Source organism: Pleuronectes platessa, chromosome 16, assembly GCF_947347685.1.
Source record: "Pleuronectes platessa chromosome 16, fPlePla1.1, whole genome shotgun sequence".
In the NCBI taxonomy this organism is placed as follows: domain Eukaryota; kingdom Metazoa; phylum Chordata; class Actinopteri; order Pleuronectiformes; family Pleuronectidae; genus Pleuronectes; species Pleuronectes platessa.
Genome location: NC_070641.1, coordinates 8,234,929 through 8,261,220, shown reverse-complemented (window position 1 = coordinate 8,261,220; position 26,292 = coordinate 8,234,929). Strand labels below are relative to the sequence as shown.

At 42.1% G+C, this 26,292-nt stretch overlaps 1 protein-coding gene across 2 annotated transcripts; it reads left to right on the top strand.

Annotated features, from left to right (window-relative positions):
• The first annotated feature begins 125 nt into the window (after positions 1-125).
• Positions 126-18,219, top strand: si:ch211-51c14.1 (protein kinase C and casein kinase substrate in neurons protein 3). Of its 2 annotated transcripts, none has more exons than XM_053443602.1 (10): positions 126-397; positions 3,523-3,590; positions 11,015-11,171; positions 11,368-11,603; positions 12,900-13,055; positions 13,887-14,062; positions 15,880-16,000; positions 16,135-16,205; positions 16,353-16,432; positions 17,005-18,219. In XM_053443602.1, exons 2-10 carry the CDS (start codon positions 3,531-3,533, stop codon positions 17,115-17,117), a joined length of 1,170 nt encoding a protein of 389 aa, XP_053299577.1. In that variant the 5' UTR covers positions 126-397; positions 3,523-3,530; the 3' UTR covers positions 17,118-18,219. The 2 variants fall into 2 exon arrangements, with proteins under 2 accessions (XP_053299577.1, XP_053299578.1); XM_053443603.1 differs by lacking the exon at positions 126-397 and adding an exon at positions 563-819.
• Positions 18,220-26,292: the final 8,073 nt, after the last annotated feature.

Sequence of the window (26,292 nt, the reverse complement as noted above, 5' to 3'; positions counted from 1 at the left end):
AGTTTCCTGCAGCTGTTGGAGAGAGACAGAGGAGGAGAAAGAAAGACACAGAGAGAGAGAGAGAGAGAGAGAGAGAGAGAGAGTAGGAGGGAGGGAGGGAGGCTGCTAGGGAGGAGAAGGGAGAGAGAGAGAGAGAGAGAAAAAAAAAAGAAGCCAACTCATCTGACACAAACAGCCAAAGAAAGGGGAAGAGCAGGAGCGGCAGTGTCCAGAACGAGTGGAAAAATCAAAGTTGGAGCGGGTGAAGGGCAAAAGAAGTAGAGTCAGGAGGGAGAGGAGCCTGAGAGTCTGCACAAAGGTTGGAGAGAAGTGGGAGCAAAGAAAGTTTTTAACCGGCACAAACCCAGGAGGACAAAAAGGGGGTTTAAGCAGAGAGGGCCCCAACATTCAGAGAGAGGTAAGGAACTCCTGCCAGAGCTGAACGACTGCATTTCAGAGAGATCTGATGGAGTGATTGAGCTCCTATTTCAGCTCCGTGTGTTCATCTGTTACTAAATATTTCCCCCGTGCCATATGTGTGTGTTGAGTTATGTGTGACAGATGAAACGGGGACAGGGGGAGGAGTGAGTGAGGGTGCCAGGGTGCGTTCAGAATACTGGGGTGAAAGAGTTTGGTTGGGTGGAAGCTCCAGATGGGCTCTTACAGCCCTGATGAGCTTTAGCTGGTTATTTTAACTGTCAATCTGGAAAGTTTGGAGCAAGCTACTGGATCACTGGGAGACTTTTGAAAGCTCGGGGAACAAATTTCCTGTCTGACCCAGCGGGAGATCATAAAACGTCTGAAGGATCCATGGTGGAATCAGATCTGGGCTTCTAGGTGGTGAGTCATAGAGTATTCTCTCTGTTGCACTTATAGGAAAATAGGGTTGTATTCAAAGTTCTACACTTCACTTACTGTCAACTTCTGTTGCTCAATAAGTTAGGAAAGTGGAGATCAACTTAGAGGATACCGCAACCGACAACAATCGGTTTGATTTATATCGTTTAAGACGTCAGACTTGACTGGGACCATCCCGACCGGTTAGAGAACATTTGAATTGAATATAAAGATATGAAATCCTATTTGAAAGGCCCATGTGGCAAAGTGATTCCTAATACAAAGAAAGAGCATGAAATCCGATTTGAGAAGTGCACAAGTGGATCACAGCAAAGCTTTCACTCCACGAACACACACACACACACACACACACACACACACACACAGACATAAGTTAAACTCATTAAACGTCAGAGAGCATGCAGTAAAGCTAGCAGGAATGCACCACATTAATTGATATTAGCAGATCTCCCCCCAGCCCCCACGCTGCTCTGAAAAGTCAGTCATATACCCGGAGGACAGCCACTCAGCGGTGGGACAGGAAGTCCAGGTCAAGGGGTTAAAAGGGAGAGAGGGGGGGGGATGATTCATTCTTTTTGTGACCTCCTGCGGATCCCAGGGTTGTGTAATTCTTCGAGGTTTCTCAGAGATACAACAGATGTAAGCTGAGGAAGATCCAGTCGGGAAGAGAGACATGGCATTATGCTCTCAGTGGAGCATGTGATGCCCCGTGAACAGCAGGCTGTGGAGGAAAATCATTGAATCTAATTGTGCTTCTGAGAGGAGTGTGAGGGGACATGGCTGCGGGGAGGGAGCACAGGGACGAAGGCTCTGTGTTCTGTGTGCGGATGTTTCAAGGGTGTGAAGACGCCAGCAGGCAAAACGCTGCTGTGCGCTTAAATATATTAAACTGGTAGAGGTTCTTTTTCAGAAAGGGAACTGAACGAGCATGTAGAGGACTTTATTTTGAGTGAGTCAGACTTCAGTGCTTCAGTGTCCATGTGAGCTAGTGTCTGCTTTAAGAGCATTTGAGGTCTGCAGGTGTTTTTATGCAAGAGTAAAAGATCAGACAGGGCGGTCAGCATTGGGAATTAAAGTGAGTGCGACTGATATGATGTGTGTTGACCTGTAGCCCCTGTTTATTTTAGGATGGCTCATGTTTCCGAGCTGGAAAGGCCGTGAGATGTTGTCATTGCTCATGAGATGCTGCACGGCTCCGGATTCAGATTGACTTCCACCTTTGATGGATTTAAAGAGCCTCCTGACACGTGTTACATCTGCTCTATATCACAGTGCTGACATTAGAGCACTGATCTCAGCTGACTTCATGCTTTCGTGTAATACGCCCGCAAATAGATAAACATTAGAGCAGTGATTCTAAACCACAGACTGTAAATAAAAATGGATGACACGTCTCGGATTTCTTCTATAGAGCACAACTGAAGCCAAAATATACTTATGCATAAGTTCTAGGTACCATTATGCACTTTGAGGTCAATTTTGACATGTGTGCTGTAGTGATGAAGGCGGAGAAATCGAAGTCCAACTGATACAAACTTCGAACAATTTATCGTGAGCTGTCAATCATGATATTTCACCACGATTTGAATGTGTTAAATAACTAATTAAAACAACAGAAAATCACAGAAAACCTCTTTTTTTTTTGACATGCACTGTGATTTTGGTGCATGTCTCATCCACGAACACGGAGGAGTCAGGGTTTATGGTCTATACTACTATCAGCCACTAGGGTGCAATCCAGATGATTTGGCTTCACTTTTCGAGACCTTTCAGGGCGTCCATCATTCTACACTCTATGTTACAAAGCAAAGGTATTTGTACGTGGAAAGACTGATCAACAGCTCTCTTATATATAGTCAGCTGTAACACAACAGACTGTGGATAAGAGAAAAATAAGACTTAAAGTAGAGTTTCAATAACAGGCCAAAAGTGTTGAATACATTGTTGAAATAGTTTATTGAACAGAAGAGATGATAATAGATTGATATGTTTAAAACGTACCTGAACATTCACTGTTCAAGCCTATTTAAAATCCACTTACCATCCACTTTCATACCCATTATTCTATGAGTTAGTCGATGAAGACAGGCCTCTTGGATCTGTCTGACATATACGTCTTAATAGACGTGACATCTTCACTAAATCCAATGCAATCACATTTGTACCTCCGCAAATGGAGGTTGTGTTTATTTCAGCATTTATTTGTTTCTTAGGCAGCTAAATTAGACGGAAACCGCTCGATGGATTACCATGACAGTTGGTGAAAGGATGTTGAATGGGTTAGGGAAGAACAACGTTTTAATATTCGACAATAATTCATGGATTTTGATGAGAAAAATCCGACGGGTTAAGGGAACTGATTTCAAGTGTGTGTGTTTGGGTGTGGATCCAAATATAAATCTGGATCTAGTGAATTTAAGTGTGTTTTTCTCTCTCAGGCCTTGGCAGATATATTCGTTCTACTGAGTGAGATTCTAGTTGCTTGTGGTTGAGTTCTGAATTTGAAGATTGTCCACAATGTTGGAGAGATAATCATGTGAGAATACAGACTGTTAACAGTGTAGTTCTTAGACTTTCTAAAGCCCCAAAGCCCTCATCACCTACGTGTGGAAGCCTTCAACAGAAAGGTCAGTGTGCAGATTATCAGGCAGAGTGAATCTAATCGTTTATTGTTTGCTCTCTCAGAAAACAGGATGTCGACGCTGCCGTCAGACACCAGCCCTGAAGATGCCAACAATCACAGCTTTTGGATGGTAAGAATAATGTGCTCCGTGTGCATGTGTGTGTGTGTGTCTATGTGTGAATTCCTTTGGGAGGAGGATATACACGAGATAGCATTTGCCTCCCTCCCTCTCTCCAGTCTCTGTGACCTTCCAGTCAAAACAGACGTGACAGTTTTGACGTTCAGGCTACGTATCAGTGTGAACAAGGCTGTGTTTTCATTTTTAAAAGTGAACAGTGAACATTGTACACGGTGAACTGCCTTGTTTGGGTTGAGCTGCTCTCAGGGAAGGTTGTTATCGGCTCATTAGGTATTTGATTGTCTGCTCTTGCTCGACAAAGATGTCTGTTCAGGGGTCACGGGACGTGTTTTCTCCATTTACAGTGCTCTAGGCAACTTCACTGGCCTGCTACCATATTATGGCTTGGTATCTTTTCATTTCTGGCGTCCTCTGCTGTATAAGGGAAACTATTCAGCTCCTGTCCAAAGACATTTGACATTTTTTAAACATTCCACGTGTCTGGCAGAGGGATTCGTTCATAATGACTTAGTTGTACCATTTTAGAAAATATTCTTTGTTGATGAGCCTTTAATGGGAAGACTACACGTTGAATAATTAAATGCTTGAGTCCAGCGTTCTTTAAGCTGCTTTCAGACATGGACCAAAGTCTGGATATTTCTCTGAAAGGTTCTGGAGGGGCTGTTTGTGAGAATGCAGATGTCTGAGTCAGCTTCTCTGGAACTATTCTTGCCAGCCCCCCCCCACAAAACGTCCAGAAAATTTCAGGTTTCGAAACAGCAGGAAAATTGGAATGAAAATGAGAGAATTCAAATATCTCAGGATGAAAAAGAGGAGCCAAAAATATGTCAGCTTGGAGAGACAACAACATTCAAGAATCAGAGCCAGACTATCTGTTTCTTCATTTGCAGTTTTGTGTGCTAAGCGAACAGGCAGCTTTCCCAAAACGTTGATCTGGCCCTGTTAAACAAGATCTCCACCATTAAGTCGCATTACATGAATAAAAAAAGCGACAAACCAGGACCACAATCCCTCAGTGAATGTAGTATTATATTTACAGGATTCTATCAACAAAAAAGATGATGGGAACTATTCCATGGCTTTAACATAGATAGAATAAACAACAAAGATGTAAACAAGAAATCAATATCCAATTAATGACCTGGTAACTAAAAAAATCTATGAATGTATATCGCTTAATAAATGGCAAACCCGCGTCACACTGTATGATCTCATCGAGAATAATTCACACTGGCCTTTTTCACATGAATCTTATGTGACTTTTTGTTTTAGTCCTTGTGACTGTCCCATTTTAAATGGCCCCCTTCAGCAGCATGTGACAGACATCATCCTGTTGGACTCCAACACTTTGTGAGCCGCAGTGCGCTCCGTTTACGAGGCACAGCTCTGTTCAGCCACCGTGTTTGAAAGCTGAAAACACGTCCAACGTTCAAAGTGGCTGACTGTCTAATTTGCCGTGTGCTGCAGCTTTAATATTGGCTTTGTCTCCCGTTGGCCTCGTTGGGCCGCCCCACTTTCATCTCTCCCCTCCTGTAATTTTGGCAGCTTCCCGCTGTGCTGCGTGTGTTTCCAGGCCTTTTCCTGACTGTGTCATCCTGCCGCCACAATCAAGGGCTGTCTGTCATTATACTGCAAAGTTAAGCTCCTCTGTTTTGTATTTGCAAAGTCAGACAAGAGGTGAGCAATCACAATGGATTCTGTAGAGTATACAAGTGGGCCATTCATTCAAATAGAAACATACACGTGGCTGTGACGCTTTGGACTCCATCGTCTATTTGTGGCCAATCTGCATCGTCACGCTCCTTGTTTTCATTTTACACAGTAATAGAGATAAAACAAAATAATTTTTAATCTGCAGCAGATATTGTAGCTGTTTGACTGAACCGACTTAGTCTCTTTATTTTATTAATACAAACTCCTCTGTCAGGCGTTGTCTTGATCTGGTGTGGAGTGCTTTGCAGTGCCTCATAAAATGGATATGTTTTGTTTAAAGCTCTCAGGAGGGAGATCATTTAAAACACATGACGTCAACTATACTGCTGCCACATGTCTTAAACTATCGCTGATACTGTTCTTACTTTAGCCACATGAACCTACAAGTGTACAGAGGAGAAACAGCAGTTATCTAACTGTAACTTCAGCTTTCTGAGTGTGTCTCACAACAGGATAAAACACACAACTTACTTGACTATCTGCTGCCGAAACAACTGAATTTCTGTGGCGTGGGATCAATAAAGCTTATCTTATCTTATCTTTCCTATCTTATCTTATCTTAACATCATCAGCTGAACTAATCCTGAGATTTGAACAGTTTAATAGCACGAGAGACAGAAGAAGCGACCCTCTGCTTGTTGTTTTCGGCACGTTTTGTGTGCACTGACACGCTTCATAGTCAGTAATACTTGTGAAATGTGTTTTTTCAGCAGAGGGCCGTGACCTCATTTCTTTTGACACTGCGTTTGGTTGCTTGGACAGATTCTCTTCTAGCGGATTTGCATCTGCCTCAGAGATTGGCCGAATGAGTCTTTGCAGCGTTGCTCCTGGCCACCGACTGGATTCCTCAGCTGTTTCTGTTTAACTCTCAGACGAGTGAGGGAATTCAGAGAAAACCACAACAGAGGCAGAAAGAAAGAATGAAAGAAATTAAAGAAAGGAGGAGAGAGGAGAGAGGGAGAAACATGGAGGGGGGGTGGGCAGCACTGATGAGAAGTACCCCCAGTTGAGTCTGATGAAGGATAAGGAAACCAAAGTGTCTGCTTAAAAGTATTGTGAATTTGAGTAACCTGAGACATTGTGGAACACCTAAGCTCCAGTCTGTTTATTTCCTGTTCTAACAATATCTAGTCAACAGGAAATTTACAATAGATTAGCATGAGCATCATGTGACTGAGATCACAATCACATTCTGACAAGATTAATTTTAATGATATAAATGTATCATAAATAAGACAATCTTCCTCGTTGTTATTTGTTTGTGATGTATTCAAGCAACAAACTATGCATTGAGTTGTTTAAAATGCGTTTTAAGTTTCTTATTTCAAACATCCTTAAGTTGTCCCACTTTATCATCTCTGATTGATAATGTGGGACAGCCAGCTTTGGGTAATCTGGGACAGTCATTTGAGTTCTTTAAATGGGGGAAATATGCATTTAGGGACTGAAATAAAAAACTAAAAGATAAACTACAGAGATTAATGTCTGCAGTTGTCAGACAAGAGTTAATGGTAAATAAAGTATCGCCCTGTCTGTTTAAACTGAGAACTAGCACATACTCCGTTTGCTCGCTGGGACAGAGATGATCCAAAAAGCACAGAAGAGTCTGTCCTGTGTGCAGCCATTGGTTTCATGAAACATGTGGAGAAGACAATGGGCTGATCCATGTTGATGGTCTCTCACCTGCAAGGACTTTTTGTTCCCTGCATAGCCCCAATAGACTGAATGAATAATCTGTTTTGAATGTTGTTGAATGTTGAATCTGATTAGATTTAATAAAATGGGGTACACCTTTAAAATTAATATTATTTTATTTATTTATGCTATTTTATTTAGGATAGGGTTCTTTATGAAAAGAAAACGGGCTTTTGTATGTCAATATGAATTAATGGCATTTGTATGAATAATACAGATTTTCTTATTCAGCTTTCTGTCGTTTTTTCATAATGCATAATGCATTATGCGTGTGTGGTATGGAAAACAATATTTGTCCTTACAAGGGTGAAAACAATGGAACAGAGAAAATTATTCATATGACATATATGTTTGTGATGTACCTTAAACAATGCTTAACCCCTTAATGCGTGAATTAATTTCCAATTATATAAAAAATATATATTATTTGTGTTTTGGGATGTCTTACAGATGCTTAATTAATTTGAGATTGTTAATTTCAATATATCATATACAATAGATATGAAATTAAGGTATGAAGCAAATTAGCGACATTAGGCATAATGGGGCATAACCTTGATTTAACACATTTTCCAGTCTCTGGTATGTAGATTGTTGCTGCTTTTGCCTGAAATTGAATAACTACATATGTTTCTGTACAATCATTGCTGTTCCATCATCACAGTATTTCAAATACAGCTTAATACCTCAAAATAACTTTGCTGCACAGTCCCAAGGGGCTTGTATATATTTTCCACTCCGACCACTAGATGGCGGCAGAGTGCTTCCAATACCTTCCTTGGTATGTGTAGTATTTGCACAATCAGGCACAATCGTCACCTCGGCGGCATTAAGACCGGAATGGGGTTTGAGGCGAATTCGCGACATTCGTTCACAAGGGGTTAAAAACATAAAATAAGTGAATGTACAAAACTTGACAAGTATGAAAATAACAAGGGAATCAAGCATACGTTTATATTCTGTGGCAGAAAACATGCACATTTGTTTGATAATGGATGTTAGCAACTCCAACTTGTTTCAGCATATAAAGCCGTGACTGACTGACCTCTCCGATGCACTTACATTTAATGAAGCACTAATTAAGAGAGCAGGATCGAAGAGCTTTCAATTAGAGGTAAAATACTAAGATTCAGGTCGTTGCTAGAACAGTCTGACAAACAGAGAGTCATTGTGGAGAACTGCACATGAGACTGAGCAGTTGTTGTTACTCTGGGGAATGAAACTTTATCTGGCAGAGAATCTGGCAAAGAAAGAAAAAAAGTAAAGTGAAAGCATTGTAGCGTCCAAAAGCCAAAGGCATCCAGAACCCGGGGAAAGCTGTTCACTGGGGACTGTGAGATGTATTAAGATCATATGAAAAGCCTGAAGACAGTCGTAGCATCAGCGATAATGCATATTCATACTCATAATGGATGCTGGTGCAGGTGTAACAAATATCATTAAGTATTAAGCTGTAAGAGTATAGCAGTGTCAGTGAGCCAGTGTGCAACAACACCAGATACTGAAGCTCCATGGCTGATATGTTTGACAAGTGAAATGTCAGCCGTTGGAAAGTCCTGCCCTTTTATGTTATTCTATGGGGTTTACAATAAGTGCATTGCCTCCGATGATTTAACACAACATGACAACATACATCGAGTCCAGATTCTTTGGAGCAGCTGTCTAAATGTGTCACCGACAGGCCGACGTGAGTCTGACAGAAAGTGAGTAAGAGAGTGGGAGTGAGAGCTGAGTCGGAGCTGATGGCGGCTGCCAGGAAAATTGCAGAGAGATTTCCAGATTCCACATCCACAAACAACACACTTGCTTCAGATATGCTATTACACTCAAGGCCGTTGCCTCTGCTGCCCTCTGGTCCTCCTGCGTGCGTCTGGTCTCGTTTTATGGCCAGGCCTCGTCCTCGTGTCAACTGACCACACCCCATGCTGCTGCAGGCATCACAGTTTACCACAGGGAGCTCAACGCCAGTAGAGTGTCACTTGTGGCAGGACGGGGTTGACCTCAAGGCGGCTGCTCCTCTGTCACAGCTGTGAAAGGAGATGAAGGCTGGAACTGAGCATAGAATTTGATACGGACCTGCAGTCACTGCATGCGCTGTCCTTATAGTAGTCACAGTGTCCATTAATAGATATTCATATGATGTTCACTGTCAAACAACAGTTTAATGGTTTCATCCCATTTAGCCGTTGGTGATTCAGTTCAGTTTTGTGCACATTGTTAAAGGGGCACATGAGCAGGTCAGTTGTTAAAGGAATAAGTCAACATTTTGGGGGATACACATCCTCACTACCTCAATGATAAATATGTAGTTCATAGTTAGAAGTAAGAAAGGTTTAGAAAGGAATTAGTATTTCCACTGTGTATTCTGCGAGAGGATGTTGGCACTGTGGAGGATTACAAGTACTCGGGCGTCCAGATCGACAACGGACTGAAGTGGAAAACCCAAACTGTGTACAAGACGGGATGAGCAGACTCTATTTCCTGAGGACGCTGAGATCTTTCAAAGTGTGCAGCAAGATGTTGGAAATCTCCCATCAGTCTGTTGTAACTAGTGCACTGTTCTGAGCTGGGGTCTGCTAGGGGAGCAGCATTTGAGCCGGTGACACCAACAGACTTTACAAACTGATTACGAAGTTCTGGCTCCGTCATTGGCTCTTTTGAAGTGTTGGTGGAGAGGAGGGCTTTGAACCAACTGTTATCCACCATTGGCAATCACAAGCTCCCTCTCCACCACCTAGTGGACAGACAGCGGTGCAGCAAGGACAGATACAGGACATTTTTCTTGCCCACAGCAATAGGACTATACAGCTTCACCTCTGTCAAAAGCTGAACCTTTTAAACCAGTCGATAGTTTCTGTCCAGACCAAAACTCTCAGATTCTTCTGCAACAACTTTGAACTTATCTAATTGCACATATTATATTCAAATTCATGTTATAGGCATATTTATTTATTTTAGTCATGTTCAAACAACTACTGCAATTTTGCACGCTTGCCTCTTTTGTCGTCTTTTGTAGTTTGCCTTTTGTTCTTTGCTCGTGAATTGACATGCTGCCATGATACAATCATTTCCTAAAATAGGATCAATAAAGTACATCTATCTATTTATTAGTTGCTCTTTCTAAAGCACTTTTTGTTTTGAAAAGTGCTGCATGAATAAAGTTATGTTCCTGGAAAGAGCCGGACAGCTGAACATAGTATACGTAGTAATAAGAAAGACAAGTGGCGGTTTTACAGTTGTGTTGTGAATTTGAAAAAATAGGGCGAATTTCAGATTTGGCAGGACATTATAGAATAACAGAAGAGAGCTTTGCCGGTACATTACTGTAGCATGTTGTTATTGTTCTGACCCATTGTTGTTTACATGGAAGGAGCCTCTGTTTGGTTATAGCTGCTTGTGATTCCATCAGTTTGTGCGCAGGAGTACGGCAGATTAATGGGATTGTTGGAGTGTGAGTATAGATGCTGTTATTCCCAGCTGCTTCCAGACAAAACCTTTTTGTAAATATATGCTGCACTGGGGATAATAAAGTAATTTGAAACAGGAGACAGAGTCCTTTCTGCTGTAAGACTGCAATATATGCACCCAACGTCAGCTTGGCTCCAGCTCTCCTTGACCCTCACAGGCTAAACAGTACAGATAACGGATTCACAGAAACAGCAGTAAAATGAATGATAACCGTACAAGAAGAAGTTGTATCACACAGAAAAGCTGTGCTGGTTTATGTTCAGTTTCAATTTCAACATTAGCTGTCTAATTCTATTTATGGGCCACATGCTGTTTCCACTCTGCCAGGAATTAACTGTGAGCAGATGTACCATTTTGTATTTGCTGTCTTTGCGCTGCTAAAACAAAAAAAGAAGTAAAAACTTATTGTATATAAGTTATTGCCCACTTTCTGCCTTTTCAATACATTAAACAAATGTTTATTGTCTGTTAGATTGAGTCTTAAAGTCCACTCAGCCTCTGTTTATCTGGTCTTCCTCTCTCTCTCTGTGTCCTGGCAGCCTGGGAACTATCAGCGCACTGTGAAGCGAACAGAAGATGCGTTCCAGGCCTGCAATGACATCGTGGTGTGTTTCCAAGAGAGAGCTCGGGTGGAGAGACAGTACGCCCAGCAGCTCAGTGAATGGAGCAACAAGTGGAAGCCAGTAGTGGACTCCAGTAAGTACAGTCACTGCCACACCAGCTAATTTCATCCACAGTAAGGTAAACATGTGAATAATGATCATAAAAGACCACAAGAGATGATGTTTTCCACCTTTTATTTGATTTACATCTAAATACGAGGCTGCGAATCAGAATTATGAAGATAACTAAATAAATCCGTTTTCCCGTGGCCCTCCTCCTCCTCCCTCAGGTCCTCTATATGGATCCCTTATGAAGGCCTGGCAGTGTTTCCTGTCCTCCGCTGACCGGCTAGCCTCCCTACACGCCTCCATCTGTCGCTCTCTGGTGGCGGAGGACGGAGACAAGGTCCGGACCTGGCAGAAGGACACCTTCCACAAGAAGTTATTCGGAGGCTTCAAGGAGTCTCAGGACACTGAAACAGGATTTGCACGTGCTCAGAAGCCGTGGGCCAAACGACTTAAAAAGGTCAGCCTCTAGTTTTCTACTCAGAAAGATCTCCTTCAAAATATAGCTTCTTGTATTTCACTGAGGATAAAACCGGATACAATCAAGATGCCTCAAGAGTGTGTCTTGTGCATTCAAAAGCCAAAAGCCACTAGAATCTGTGCTTCACTTTGATTCTAGAGCAGCGAAGGACAAGAGGACATCCATCTAAGCACAATGACATATCTGCATCAAAAACATACACAAGCACTTTAGGAAATCAATACTTGAAGCAACTACTGACAGTGACTTTGAAATCACAAATGGCTACTCATCAAGTAATGGGCTCTATTCGAGGTCTATATTGAGACCACAGGGACTTAATTCATCACAATTTGGGAATTAATTTATTCCTGGTACCAGTGAGATGCTTTTCAAAGGCAGCTGCATCTCAATTTTTCAAAATTCAATTAAGGTTGAAGTGCTTCGGAGCGGAGGGGTAGCACTGACCGAGCAATCAAAGAAAAACATGAGCACAGGATAATTTTTCTAAAGATTTATGTTACTTCAACAACAACAACCTAGAAATATAAATTTGAAGGAATAAAAGGCATTAAAAAAGGTCAACCAAACAGAACTCTGTTACTACAATACTGCTAGCCAAGCAGGACGTCAACACAGGGGCAGACATTTAAACTGGCTGATCTAACCATTTGGAAATGATAGGGGGAGACAAAATAGACAACAACTGAAAATTCAGATAAAGAAACCCCATTCCTCCCTATGTTGATGCAGCACTTGGTCTGGTCCATTAACTGGGCCTCTATTTAAGCAGGTGGAGCAACTATCGCAGGTCCAAGTTAACTAGACGAAGCCAGGCTGCAAATTGCCTTAGGTTTGCTGCAGCAATGCTAGAGTGTGTGACAGGGCCCAGATGCAGCAGATAAAGGTAACACAAAGACAAAGAAAAATATATATTAATACAACTATTGAGGAAAAAACCATTGTAAACTAAATGTGCATCTAATTTAGGAGATGTTAGCAAATGTTGCGATAAACAAGATAAAAAACAATAAAAGAATGATTGTGTTTAATAACTAATGTCACTACAATGAAAATAACAACCTGAACATGTGAGTGTGAAACTCAAATTGAATCCATGTAACGAGTTTGTTTTACCATTGATTTTGATCGTGTGGCTGTGGAAACGGTCATCACAGCGGGTGAAGCTGATGGTGTCATGTAAAGTGCTTCCTTTGCAAACTGCTTGTCCAGAATCGTCCTATTACAGCCATCACTGTGTACATTTACAAGACGCATGCTTTGGTTGCTCCACAGCTGGACACCGCCAGGAGGGCGTACCACAAGGTGAGCCGTAAGGAGCAGATAGCCAGAGAGCGAGAGACACACGCTCAGGGGAACCCGGATGTGGCCATCGACAAACAGAAGAAGATCCAGGAGGAGAGAGAGTTGGCTCAGCAGGACGCTGACAAGGTACAAAATCAACCTGTTCTCTCTTTCAGATTTAGTTTGGCTTTTTGACTGAAAGTGTGAATTGTTTAAAATCGGTTTCACTGGCCTGATTGGGGAGTAGTGTGATGAAGCTTGGTTGTTGTGTGTGCGTGGGGATTGAATATGTATCCTGTGCAAATACTTTTCCTCTGTTGTTGGCGCCACTACAACCCACAGAACAACAACGCTAACTAGCACACGCCTGTAGCCATACAGGTTTCAACAATACTATGAAAATAGGCTCCTGAGTGCCGTAAGAGGAAAAGTAGTTAAAGTCATTGTTCTTGAATTAAGTGCAGTTAAAGGAAATTGTAGTTTTTGTGTTGAATATGTAATTCATGTCTGAATGATGGGAAGAGAACATGGGACAACACTGAGAACTACATCAAAATAAGAACAATAAGAACTGTGTGAAAATGTGTTGTTTCATTTTTGTTCAAGCTATGACATATACTTATATTATTGGGTCCCCCTCTGCTGTCTAATGCTGTTCTACAATGAAGTCTAGATTATGATCTTTACAATGCAAAAAAACAAATGGTGAAAAGCCTCAGAAGATGAGCAGGTAGATGATTATAGGCTCCAAAAAACAAACATTCTTTTTATAAAGGTTAGGGCTGCATTGCAATGGTGTACCTAATAAAGTGGCCACTGAGTCTAAATATTTTGAAACTTTGTCATTGTAGCCTTATTTGAACCCTCAGAGTTGTGGTTTGGGATCTACCGGTAACCTTTAATAAGTTTGTGAGTATTAATGTCAGCGTATGTGAGCAGCGATTCAAAATTTGACTGCGTTCATGTTGATGTTTACAGGTTCGCGTACGCTACGAGAAAGTCCTGGAGGAGGTGAACCGCTACGCCCCCCGTTACATGGAGGAGATGGAATCCGTCTTCGACCAGTCGCAGGAAGAGGAGCGGAAGAGGATCGTCTTCCTCAAACAGGCCTTCCTCTCCATCAACAAACATCTGGATATCACCACCAATGAGAGGTGAGCCACGATGATCAGTCTGCTGATGAGATGATGATCAATGTACCTGCTTAAACAGGTACATTGATCATCAATGGTTGTGTGGTATCCTTGGCTGTGTATTTAAGGCTAAGTTGGTTAAAAATTCAATAAATGTACTTAATTTAACCTTAATTAAAAGCTGTTCCACTACAGATTAGCACATGAGTGTCCCCCTGATTCAATTTTACTCTAACAAAGAAGCATAGCCAAGCCAACAACCTAATTATTGTATATAACCTGCAGAAAACACGGGGGGGGGGGGGGCGGTGTTTGGTGGATGAGAGAGGTTATATGCTCTATTAATCTGCCTAATTTTTTGGTAACACTGAATTTACACTCAAAAAGCTCTGGACGGCAGCAATTGGATAAGCTTTTATGTTAGTGTTCAGAGAAACAGTTGGTTAGTGCTGTATCTTTCAAGCAGCAGAGTGTTGTCGAAGTTGTTGATGATGAGGGAAGGACTCCGAAGACCAACAATTTTCAGTATAACAAAGTTTATTACACAGAAGCTTCACCGGTCAAGACGGGCCTCTAGAAACCCGGAGATTCACAAGCCAAATAGAGAAATCTGACTTGCAGGAGTCTTACACACAGTTAGGGACATTGGTTCCGCCCTTGACTTCAGGTAAATTACATCCCCTATGGAATGTTTAACTAAATAAGGGCACGTTTTTGTGTCCGAACATGTAGACACATTGGTCAAGCACATTTCATTTGCATCCATCCATCAGATGGTCGGAGACAACACCCGAAGTCAAAGGTCATCCTCAAGAGTTAGAGAGCAAACAAAGTAAACATCTGGAGGGCTGTCTGAGAATGTTTGAGAGTCCAGAAGATAGGCATCATAAATGTAAGCCTGTCTCTGTGCTTATGGCACGTACCAACATGATCTACTCTAACGAATATACACGACATTAGGATGAAGACCATTAAATCAAGCTTCACATTACATGAACAACACTCCAGCTCATTGTGTTATTATGTCAAGTCCACTGTGATGCATTGTAATCCTTTTGGTCAGGCTTTTAACTGAATTGTATTTATTGTCTCCACATCTGACACTGTTAACGCATAAATCCTTTATTTATTCAATTAGTTACTGATTTACTTCATATTTCACCTACTCTATTGGTTACTTTCGTATTATTTGGAGGTTCCTGACTTACTGGTGACAGCTCGTGGCCGGACGCATTACGTTTATCATATACTTGTAAAAATGGACTCAAGGATTAACTTATTAGAATTTGGTTGTCAACGGCCACTGTGAGTGTAAACCCTTTTTTGAAGTCACCATACCTCGAGAGAATCTTCTTCAAATTTCGCACAAATGTTCACTCTGACTCATGGTGAACTGTTTAGATTTGGGAGGTCAAAGGTCAGTGGCCTCATAAATCATAGGTTTGGCCTTGTGAACATATCTCAAGTCTGCCTTAAGGGAAAATCTTCGTATTTGGACCAAATGTCACTTGGACTCAAAGATTCACTGGTTAGTTTTCAGGGATCAAAGGTCAGAGTGACCTCATGTGTTTGCTCTCTGTGGAAACTGTTGGTTTTTCTCTGTCATTGTAAGGTCTCCACTTTGCTATGTAAAGTTTCTTGAGATGATGTAGGTTTTGATACACAATAAAAACTTGAATTGCATTAATAGTGAAGGTAAAAACGTGAAGCAGGTGTTAGTCGATCTTGCGTAGTCAGGGTGACGGGTAAGAGTATTCCGACGAGAATTGAATTCTGTTTTAAACACTCTTTCCTAAATGATGATTCAAATCTTAGCTTGAGTTCTCTTATGCGTTTAGTGTGAGAGCCGTGTACAACGAGCTCCACAACACACTGATGGCCATCGATGAGCAGGAGGACCTGCGCTGGTGGAAAAACATCTACGGGCCTGGCATGCCCACCGACTGGCCTCACTTCCAGGTTCTTATTGTTTGTTTTTCTTCACCAATTTTCTTTAACTCAAGTTTATGTGACGCTTCATCCTTCGCTGTATGTTTATTCACAGGCAGTTAAACACGAGTCATTTTTATTTTTTTTATTTCCATGACTTTCAGGAATGGACACCTGCAAAGAAAGCCAAGAAGGGGAAGAAAGATGTAGAAAAGAAAGAAACAAAAGAAAAGAGGTGAGACTGTTCTGTAGAATTGACCCAAAGCAAGCTGTTATGCGGGGGTCAGTGTTTTGATGCTGTGTAGTTGTGTATTTTTTATTGTTTTGTTGATGAAACGTTTGTCTGACCTTTTTGTCTTTCTGTCACTTTTATGTCCTCCAGCGTGATGATTGGAGGAGTGAGAGTCCGAGCTCTGTATGATTATGTTGGACAGGAGACGGATGAGCTGTCCTTTAAAGCAGGTAAACACAAGTTCATCACTACTGTGTATCCCAAGGACCTGACACAGTATGGAGCAGCACTGTGTATATTGAATGAAAATACTGTCATTTAGAATGCACTTTATACATATTTAAATTGTATATTTATTGTCTGTTTCCTAAGCTTGATTAATTGACTAGTAAAGTTTAACCTGCAACGCTTTATTTTAAATTTATTGCTTGTAGATTAGAGTTTTAAAGAAGTGCCAGCAATTTATTTTCTGTTTTTTTCACTGTTGACATTACATAAACACCACTTTTCTGATTAGCACGTTAATGTAACATTAATCATAATCAGGTCAATACTCACATTATTGGTGTCCATGTAAACGTAGTCATCGATAATGGATTGAATATCTTTGAGTTTTTGGTTAGTTCTTGACTGCTGCTCTTGTAAAATTCACATTTGGAGTAATTTTTTGCTTTTAAATGTTCTGAACAAAATTCAAGTTCATTTGAATGAGAAGCTATTTAGCCCTTTTATTGGAAAGGAAAACAACTTGTTGCAACCTTGATTATTATAAGAGGAATGAAAGGTCTGTTTCTCGCTGCAGGTGAGGAGTTCTTGAAGATCGAGGATGAGGATGATCAGGGCTGGTGTCGGGGGATGAAGGACGACGGGGGGGAGGGGCTTTACCCCGCCAACTACGTGGAGGTGGTGGTGTAGCTCTTGCGTGTCGTCTGAGAATGAAAGGTCCTGTTGGGTCACGTGGCTCATGTCACTGTGGAAGTGGCCGCCTGGTTAAAGAACAACACGGAGCAGCTGTTAGCCGAAGATGTGGTCTGTGACGACGGGGTGGTGGATAGTTTAGCATGTCGAGGTTTTTAAAGTGTAAACTCTTGAAGGATTTTGACAAATATTTTAATATATACAGTGTGCATTCACCCCTTGTATTGAAGCCATATGATAAGCAATGCTTTAATGTAGAAAAAGATAAATATGCTGGAGTCCAAAGGTACTTTATATATATATATATATATCTAAACATCTGGTGCTGAAACTGCATTACACAAGTGCTATTTTCTTTGAGCTGTTACATTTACCTGCACCTCAACACAATGCTATTAAGGGCTCACAAAGCCTCACGACATATGAAGAACGTGATGCTACTACTGTGATTTATAATGAATCGGAAGCAGCTGTAAGAGTGGAGTCAGTCAGCTGTGACACCTGCGTTTCTGGGTTTTTAAAGGAACAGGCTGAAATGTTGAGGAAGGTGGTTGTTTGTTGTTTCGCCCTAAGTCGAGTCATTTTCAGACATGAACTCTGGGGGATGTCCTTACAATTGGATCTGGACTTTCTTCAGTTTTCCTTTCACATATGAAAGACCCAGCTGGAGATTGTCCATTTTGGGGTGGTGCAGAGGCAGGATGTAACATATTAATTCCACTGCAGAGATCACGTGTGTTTGTTTACATCAACACCAGCGTCGGCTCTTTCCAACAAAGCTTTCTTCACATCTTGGTGTCCGTCTTACACGTATGTGGCATCACTCTTTTTAATCCAGAGAAAGACAATTTTTTTCGTATTCGTCTGCCTCTCATTAGAAACGTCATCACGCTCACTTGAGGCGAGTCCTCCGGAGAATCATCTGCTGTGTTCTTGCATTGGCTCAATATGCAGAGTTCTTCCTCAGGGGGGCTGGCTGGAGAAACTGTAGAAAGTCCAGCTTCTCTTACATTTGCATTCTCACATTCAGCCCCCCGAGACTGTCAGATTCTCTGTAGTTCAGAAATGTCTGAAAGCAACTGTAGATAAAAAAGAAATAGTACAAAAAGTACAGGGAATAACTGCAGCCTTGTGTAACAGCATCAACACATTCCAGGAACTCTCTCTTAGTTTATAGTTTGTAATGATCAATATTTTACACATGTTATATTACTTTTGTCAGTGAATACTTTTATGTGGAAGGGGTGAAAGAGCCCGATCCTTGTTGCAAACCCAAAGAATTATCACCCAACGCTGCAGCTCCTTTCAGCTCTGTGGAGCTTTATTGGATGATTTGGTTTGCTGCCTTGGGGCTATTGTTTTGGTTCGCTCCCACTGCTCTCGTGACCTCGTTTTCATCGGCAGCAAGCAGCCGATTTCATCAAGAAAGCTATAAAGATGCCCCAGTACAATATATTCCCAGCAACAAAACGCAACCTGGCAAAGTAAGAAACTACCTGGTGAACAAAAAAGGAGCATTTAGCAGCTTGAGAGCCGAGACGTTTCCCCAGAGAGTGCCGAGCAAAACAGGATTTAAAGAAATAAATAAACTCACAATTATCAGAGATCCAATAACATAACTCCATATAAATAATCATGGGGCTCCATGTCGGTTGGAGGTTTGAACATACGTTGGCCCCTAAGGGCAAAACCAGATATATAAAGGAAACATGCTTCAAATTAAAACCATTAATATAGATGAACTATGTGACAGCTCCCAGAAGGGAAGTAACAGCCTCTCAATCACGCCCTGGTGGCTGGCTGCAGTATAGGTCGTTAATCCTTCCTCCATGTTAATGGATGAAGGACAGATCAAGGAAGTGGAGAGACATTGTCCAGCTTTATATATAGTCTCAGCTCCCCCCCCCCCCCCCCATAAATAATAAACACACATAAATTGGATTTAAAAAGGAAAAGATTTTTAGACCAATTGCTCTAAAAGTCTCTGTCCAGGATATTTCCAGAGGAAACTGGTCACTCTTCTTTAGCAGACGCCAAACAATTATATTTCTGAACATGTCGGACTGTTCCTTTTTAAGATGCGTAATGGGGAACCAATAGTTTTCCTGTCTGTGTGTAATATCTAATCCTACGTCGCTTTACCAAAAAATAAAATTCAGGGTTTGCCTTGCCCCTGTCCTTATAGCCTTCTTCTGTATCCTTGTATGTGCTGTGCCTGTCATGTATATTCCCCAAGAATACTTTCTTTTTGCAAACTGTCTTGTTTTGGAAATAAAACTGTTCAACTGATACACAAGCAGCAGAAGAAGTGTTTTTAAACCTGTGGTGGAAGGAAGGAAATTGTGTGTGTTTGTTTGAATGAGACAAAGGGCGAGTTGTTGAATCACCATGCCATCATCATCTGTCCGCTCCTAGTTCTGCTCGTGGATATTATTACACACACACACACACACACACACACACACACAGTCACTTAAGCCTTGTGTCTGTGTCAAGGGAACTTTGTCCAGGTCAAATGCTGCTCTTTATCTCAATGATACCAGCACAGAGTCATATGCAGCCTGATATCAACAAATGGCCACCAGCCAAGCACAATGCCTTATACCAGTGCGTGAGTGCAATGTTAAATCTTGGTACACTCACTTTCTACTCTGCGCACTGAGGCCCCTTTTTTGTTGTAAATACAAGCTGACAGGGGCATGTAGGAATTTGTTTCCCCAGCAGCAAGGGAGATAATGATGTCAACCTGGAAGGAATTTCCTCACCTGATGACAGTTTTCTTGCTAGCAGCAGACAGAGACTTATCTGTAATCACAAAGACAGCCTCGGTTGATGCCCTGCCCTGTGATAAAGCTATTAGTAACAAAATACAGGAAATCCTTCACAAGATGGAGAGCACAGATTGCACAAAGTGATTTAATCTGTTTTTATCGAGCATTTTGATGCCAACAAATCTTATTTCTTTCCACTAGAGAGTTAGGGATTTTAACCCTGTGGCTAAATGTGCTTTACTGTGTTCAGTTGTACGCAGGTGAACAGGGAGTGTGCTGTATTTCCATAGCATCCCACTAAAACCTGCATCTGTACATGGAAGTCATTTTCCAAACAGTTGAATGAAAAACTAAAACTCTGCTTATAGGTTGACACCTTTTGAAATTGTCACCCTGTCAACGATTGTTTTTTTAATACTGATGGTATTGTGTATTGATTATAATGTATTTCTTTATAACCTGTACTATACAATGAAGTGTGAAAAATAAACAGTTATTGTAGAGAATTGGTTTGTTCTATTCTTACTGCCACACTAATTTATATCGTGTCAAAGACTTCATAGTTTAAAACATAGCGAATTATGCTTTTGTTAAGTTGAGTTTGTTTCCCCAGCTGTAGAAGATGGTTAAATAAACTAGCAACTTCCTCGCAAGTCCTTTTTGTTGTGATCGTATCTTCCCAGCAAAAGTCACTATATTTATTTATTCGTACAACTTGTAATATTTCCTCATTAGTTGAAAATGAGGAAATATTACCTTCAGTAATTTGTGTCAATGGAAAGTGACCACATCTATACTTTTCTGCACATTGTTTTTGAGTGTGGTGACGATAAAGAAAAGAAAAAATCGAATTGAAGGAATAAATGAGCTGCCTTTTGATTTGCACAAGTCAATATAATGAGCAAAAACACCTGATATACTGTCAACAGACTTCTATTTGTCAAATGAAACAAAAGTTGCGAGAAAATGTTGGGAAATTTACAATATTTAAGTCGCTGTCAACCTTTTGTTAGTTTGTCAACTGTAAGAGAAGAACAGACACCACGTCCCCTCAGGATCATTTGACTTTTACATTCACCGACTCCACTCAGTGAGAGCTGCACACTGTGAGAAACGCAGAGGCAGATTCACCCACGACAATCCATCAAACCGACTCTCACCGATGAATAAAGCCCTCATGACACCTTAAACTGCACTTTAGCGGGGAGAAGTGGCACAAAGGCCACAGGCGGCGGTCGACTGGCAAGTGGGGAAAAAGTCACTTTGTCAAGAGTCATCCTTCATCTTGTTTTCAACAAGCAGACGAGCACGTTTATGGGGAATGACAAACCGAGTCCACGACCTGAGTGCTTGTTTCCCGCAATGAAGTGTTCTGCCAGGTCTGTTAAGGTGTAGACTGTATTATGTCTTGGCTCCGGTCCACAGAACCCTTTAGAGGAAAAGATTATTACCAGGAAGTACGCTGCCATCCAGAGCCATCACACTTAGTGTTTGGAAGCGGAGCCTTGCAGAACAAGACTGAAACTTGTTTTCAATTTACAAATATAACGAATAATTCAAATAATGCAAGACGAGGAACAAATCATTTCTCGTGCTGTTTTGCTGATATACACGCTCGACAAATCGTGAGTCAGTCTCAGCTGTCAGTGACATCTTTGTTGGATCAAATAATTTAATAAATAATTTGAAGCAGGGTTTGGATATAAACATTGACCGTCTCCACTTCCTTCCACTATATAGAAAAGAAGCAAAGTACAAACGCAGCCATCTTGCTCATTCGGAGCCGGAGCCTGTGCAGTAGGGATCGGGGGATGGAACCGCGGTAACGAGATTCCATCAGTTGACCAATCACGAGTCAGTTTCAGCTGTCAATCATGACATTTCACCTCATTCTTATCTCAAATAAATAATAAATAAAAACCAAACTAATCAGAAACATGAACTAAACAAGTTCTTATCTCAAACTAAATGAGATAAGAACAACTTAAAATTACAGAAACCATCTTTGAGATAAATCTATATAACTTTTTGGTTTGTGTGGTTCATGTCCCATTTGCTAACATGGAGGTGGGAGTTATGATCTACACTGCAGCCAACCACCAGGGGGCAATCAAGTTGCTTTAGATTCACTTTTGGGGAGCCTTCACGTCATGAATCTTTATTTACACTCATTGGCTGTCCTTCACTAAACTTCACTTTTTGCTGTCATTGCAGCGTAAACACACACACATACACACACACATACACACACACGTGCGCACACACACTATATAATGACTGTACACACCTCATTTGCATGTTAATGATCTCAAGATGGTGACTTTGGTGCCGCTGACCTCTGACCTCAGTGAGGCCAACATGTGGACACTCACTCTCCCCCTCATCCTCAGCTTTAATCACTTCCCTACTGTTCATGAAGCCGGTGGTGTTGCTGTTTATGCTGATGTGGCTCCATCACCAGCCGCCTGCTGAGGTCATGTTGACATGTTCTGCATCCTGATGCTGAGGACGACCTGCCCCGTGTTATTCTCCTCCAGCAGAGGGAGCTAGCAGATCAGCAGCGCGGCCCTCGGCGGGCCTGTGGAGGAGAAATACATTTGTGCACTGGGGTGACAGCGTAACGGGAAAACGTCTTTATTCCCTCATCTCTCATGTGGTGACAGGCAGAACTTTAGGTTGCCATGGAGAGCGCTGCTGAGCGGGGCCATAATTAACAGAGCCACAGAACTCGGTTCAATGAGTCATTACGTTTGGAGAAGTTAATGAGGAAATCACATAGCTGCTCGAAGGCAAACGACTCCGTGTGTGTGTAATGTGTACATGTGATGAATGTCTGAAGGAACATCATGAGGCGAATATTACTGCACACTGCTGCAGCCGCTTCTGCAGAGCTAATGACGAGCATGTGATCTGCCCCCATGCAGACTGGTCGAGAACTGGGTGTGTATACCTCAGTGTATATGAGACGATATAGATGTTGTGTGTGTGTGTGTGTGTGTCTGTGTGTGTGTGTTTGCATGCTTGTTTGAGCGCATCGCTATGTGTGTGTCTGACTGTCTTCTGGGGATGACTCACCTCCTTGTCAGGGAGACACAAGACATATGAACATTTTCTCAGGCTGTCATACACAGTCACACACACAAACACTCCCCCAGCTCCTTGCTCCAGATGTGCGTTAATCTTTCCTACTTTCTCCATTAAATACCCTCTCGTCATTTCTCCTTATTTCTCTTTGGTTCTCCCTTGCTCCCCGTAAGGTTCCCGAGGGAAGCTCTTGCCACGGCTAAAGCCTGAAACATGCTTCTGCGTTTTCACGGGCCCGTAAGCGCAAGAGCCCTTCCGGGTCCCTTACGTGCTTATGTATCCCTCCTTACGTGCTGACGGGCGTCGCCCCACTTTTCTAAAATTTACGGCAAAGCTCCGCAAGCTCACTCAGCCCGCAAGGCTGTGATTGGTCTGCTCTACATCCCTTCTAGAGCTGCATTTCCGGTTTCATGCCACATAATACAGGCAGAAACAACGGGAGATTTAGAAGAATGAATATGGACCAAATAGAAGAGCGTTTGGCAGAAGAGATCCGAAAGTATGTCCACTTGTATAACCCGTCACTGACTGGCGTATTTGTCCGCCTGAAAAAGGCTACAAGGAGCCGCAGTAGCTATGTAAATAAACAATCGATGAAGAAGAAAGAAGGCGTCTCTCAGGTCGTCTTCGACAAAAAGCATTACTCCGCCTAGTGTTCTGGCGCGGAATTGCTTTGTAAGACGCGCAACGGTTGGGGAAGCATGAATGACAACGAGTCTTGCGCCACAGCGGCGTGAAAAGACGCAGACGCAGTCGCAGAAGCATGTTTCAGGCTTAAGGGCCACCAGAGGGCCTGCTTGTAGGGGTGTAGAGAGTAAGCGAGAACATAGGCGAAGCCACCTCACCATCTGTAGACATGCCAAGAGCTCTTTGGCACAAACTGTCTCTTTCCATTTGTCTCAAGGACGTCTGGTAATCCTACTTGAATCTCTTGCTTAAACAACCCTAAGGCCGGGGGGTGGAAATGCAGTGAGAATGCCAAAGGTGCAGGGAGTCACAAGAGCAGAGCAGGGCAGAGCAGGGCAGGGCAGGGCGAGCGAGGAGACTTTCGGCCCTGGCCTGCATTGGCCACCTTCATCACCAGGAGACAGCAGAATAATCTGAGGAGAGAGGAAAGTCCGCCTCTCTTGGCGTCTGATGTGTAGGATGCTGTTCATCTCAAAACTGCCCCAAAATAATGAGCAATCAAGAAAATGGTTATTCTCGCAATTCAATTAGCCTGATTAAAGAGAGGGCACCAGACAACTCGGCAAGCACTACAATACAATGTAATTTTATAGGTGTGTGTGTGTGTGTGTGTGTGTGTGTGAGAGAGAGAGAGAGAGAGAGAGAGAGAGAGAGAGAGAGAGAGAGAGAGAGAGAGAGAGAGAGAGAGAGAGAGAGAGAGAGAGATGGAGAGAGAGAGAAAGTGATAGAGAGTGACTCTCCAAGGGGTTCAGCTGGAACACGGCATCAGCAGTCAGAGTGAGAAATTAACCATTTGCTCTCTGATCAGCAGCCTGGAGCAGATACACAATCTGGTCAGCGAAGGGGTCTGCCAGAGGAGATACACAATCACACAGCGTCTCCATCAATGATTCATTAATCAATGATCCCCTTGTCTTCAGCTGTCCACATTGACAACAACATTGTGGCCTGTATTCATGTGTGTGTGTGTGTTTTGTGTGTGTTTGTGTGTGTTGTGAGGAGGTGAGGGAGATGCTGGCAGTGAGAGAGTTAACCGTAAGTTCAGCTTCCAGTCTGACAGTGAGAGCCAGATGGTCATGTAGAGCACTTATGTGACATGAGCTTACACAGCTCCCCAAGTGAATCTATGTGTTTGCAGTGGCATGTGTTAATGAAGGCAGGGCTACACAACTCTTTGGAATTTCTACATAAAGAAACTGTGAAACAACGAACATTGTTCAATATAGAAGGAATAACGCAGTCAGTAAGAAGGTGGGACGAAGGAAAAACTCAATTAACCAGACTTGCGGGAAGGTTGGGGGTGCATTTAGGATTACAGCCAGTCATCCCACCAGGTTCTTCATTATGTGATGATTTTAATGAACCACATGGAAGTTTGTTTGATTGTTTGTTCCTTTTTTCATGTGGCCACATTTAAGTGGGGAGATGGTGTGTTCTTGGGCTTTTTCTCTCGACATTGGATAAAAAATATTTAGTGAGTAGAGATTATTTATTCTATTATTATTATTATTATTTATTACATTTTATTACATTTTGACCTTCAGGACCTCTGACTGGAATCAAGATGTAAAATATTTACATTTATCCTTTTCCCTTTCTTCAAATAGACATTTACTTAAAAATAAACACATCGGAAGATAACTGTATTAAGATATTTTATTTGTCCTCCTTTTCTATATTATACATATGTATCTAAAGGTTTTTAAATAATTGGGTAAACAAAACAACATGAAAAGTTTTCTTCACACTTCACACATCTAGGTTCCTTTGTGTCTGCCCATAAACATCCTCATCTTCTTCAGACTGCTGACTTTGGCAGGACGAGTCCCTTCACAGAGCTGTGTCTCCTGAGCTGAATCTGGTACGTGGTGGCTCTCAGCTGATTCCTCTGCAGCTGGGCCTGTGTCATCAACGTTAGCAGCTGCAGTCCCATCACTTGGGTGATCCAGGTCTTCAACCCCGTAACTGGAGTGTGGAGCGGCTGAGCCTGTGTCATCAATGTTTGCAGCTGTAGTCCCAACGCATGGGGGATCCAAGTCTTCAACACTGTCACAGGAGAGAAGAGCGGCTGAGCCTGTGTCATCTGAATGTGGTACAGCTGGAGCCTCCTCCACCCTGGGATCTTCCTTAGCCACGCTATCGGAGTAAAAGTTCTCATCACTGTCGTCATACAAATCGAAGACCCTCATTTTGTCCAGAGAATCCATTAAACTGAGAAAAAAACAAACAGAAATCAGCTGATTAGTCAGTGAACAATCAATCAACAACTCATTCCATTGATACAACTACGACTAAGACCAGCTACTTACTATGGGCTTTCCATGTTATCCGTCAGGTGGACCATTGTATGAAAGGGGTGTGAGAGACCCCTCTCTGGTGGGAGCCTCCTCTTTGGGTCAGTCTGTAGGAGGCCTTTGAGGAGGCTGGTGAATGCTCTCCTGACCTGGAGCTCACTGGATCCATTCAGCACTGGGTAAAGCTGGATTTGAAACAGAATAGGTAACAGTTGAACTACTTCCTGTCTCTCAACAACAGAGAAACTTCTTTCTTTAGTAATGATATAAACTTACTGTGATCATGTCACCCAGGCTTCTAATACCACTCGTCCATTCCTTGGCCTCGTTGCCAGT

Bases quoted from the DNA above. Each gene is read 5' to 3' on its own strand.
- si:ch211-51c14.1 (XM_053443602.1), top strand. From the start codon at position 3,531: ATGTCGACGCTGCCGTCAGACACCAGCCCTGAAGATGCCAACAATCAC. The intron at 11,604-12,899 runs GTCAGCCTCTAG...GTTGCTCCACAG, and splicing joins GGGCCAAACGACTTAAAAAG to CTGGACACCGCCAGGAGGGC. The intron at 14,063-15,879 runs GTGAGCCACGAT...TTATGCGTTTAG, and splicing joins GATATCACCACCAATGAGAG to TGTGAGAGCCGTGTACAACG.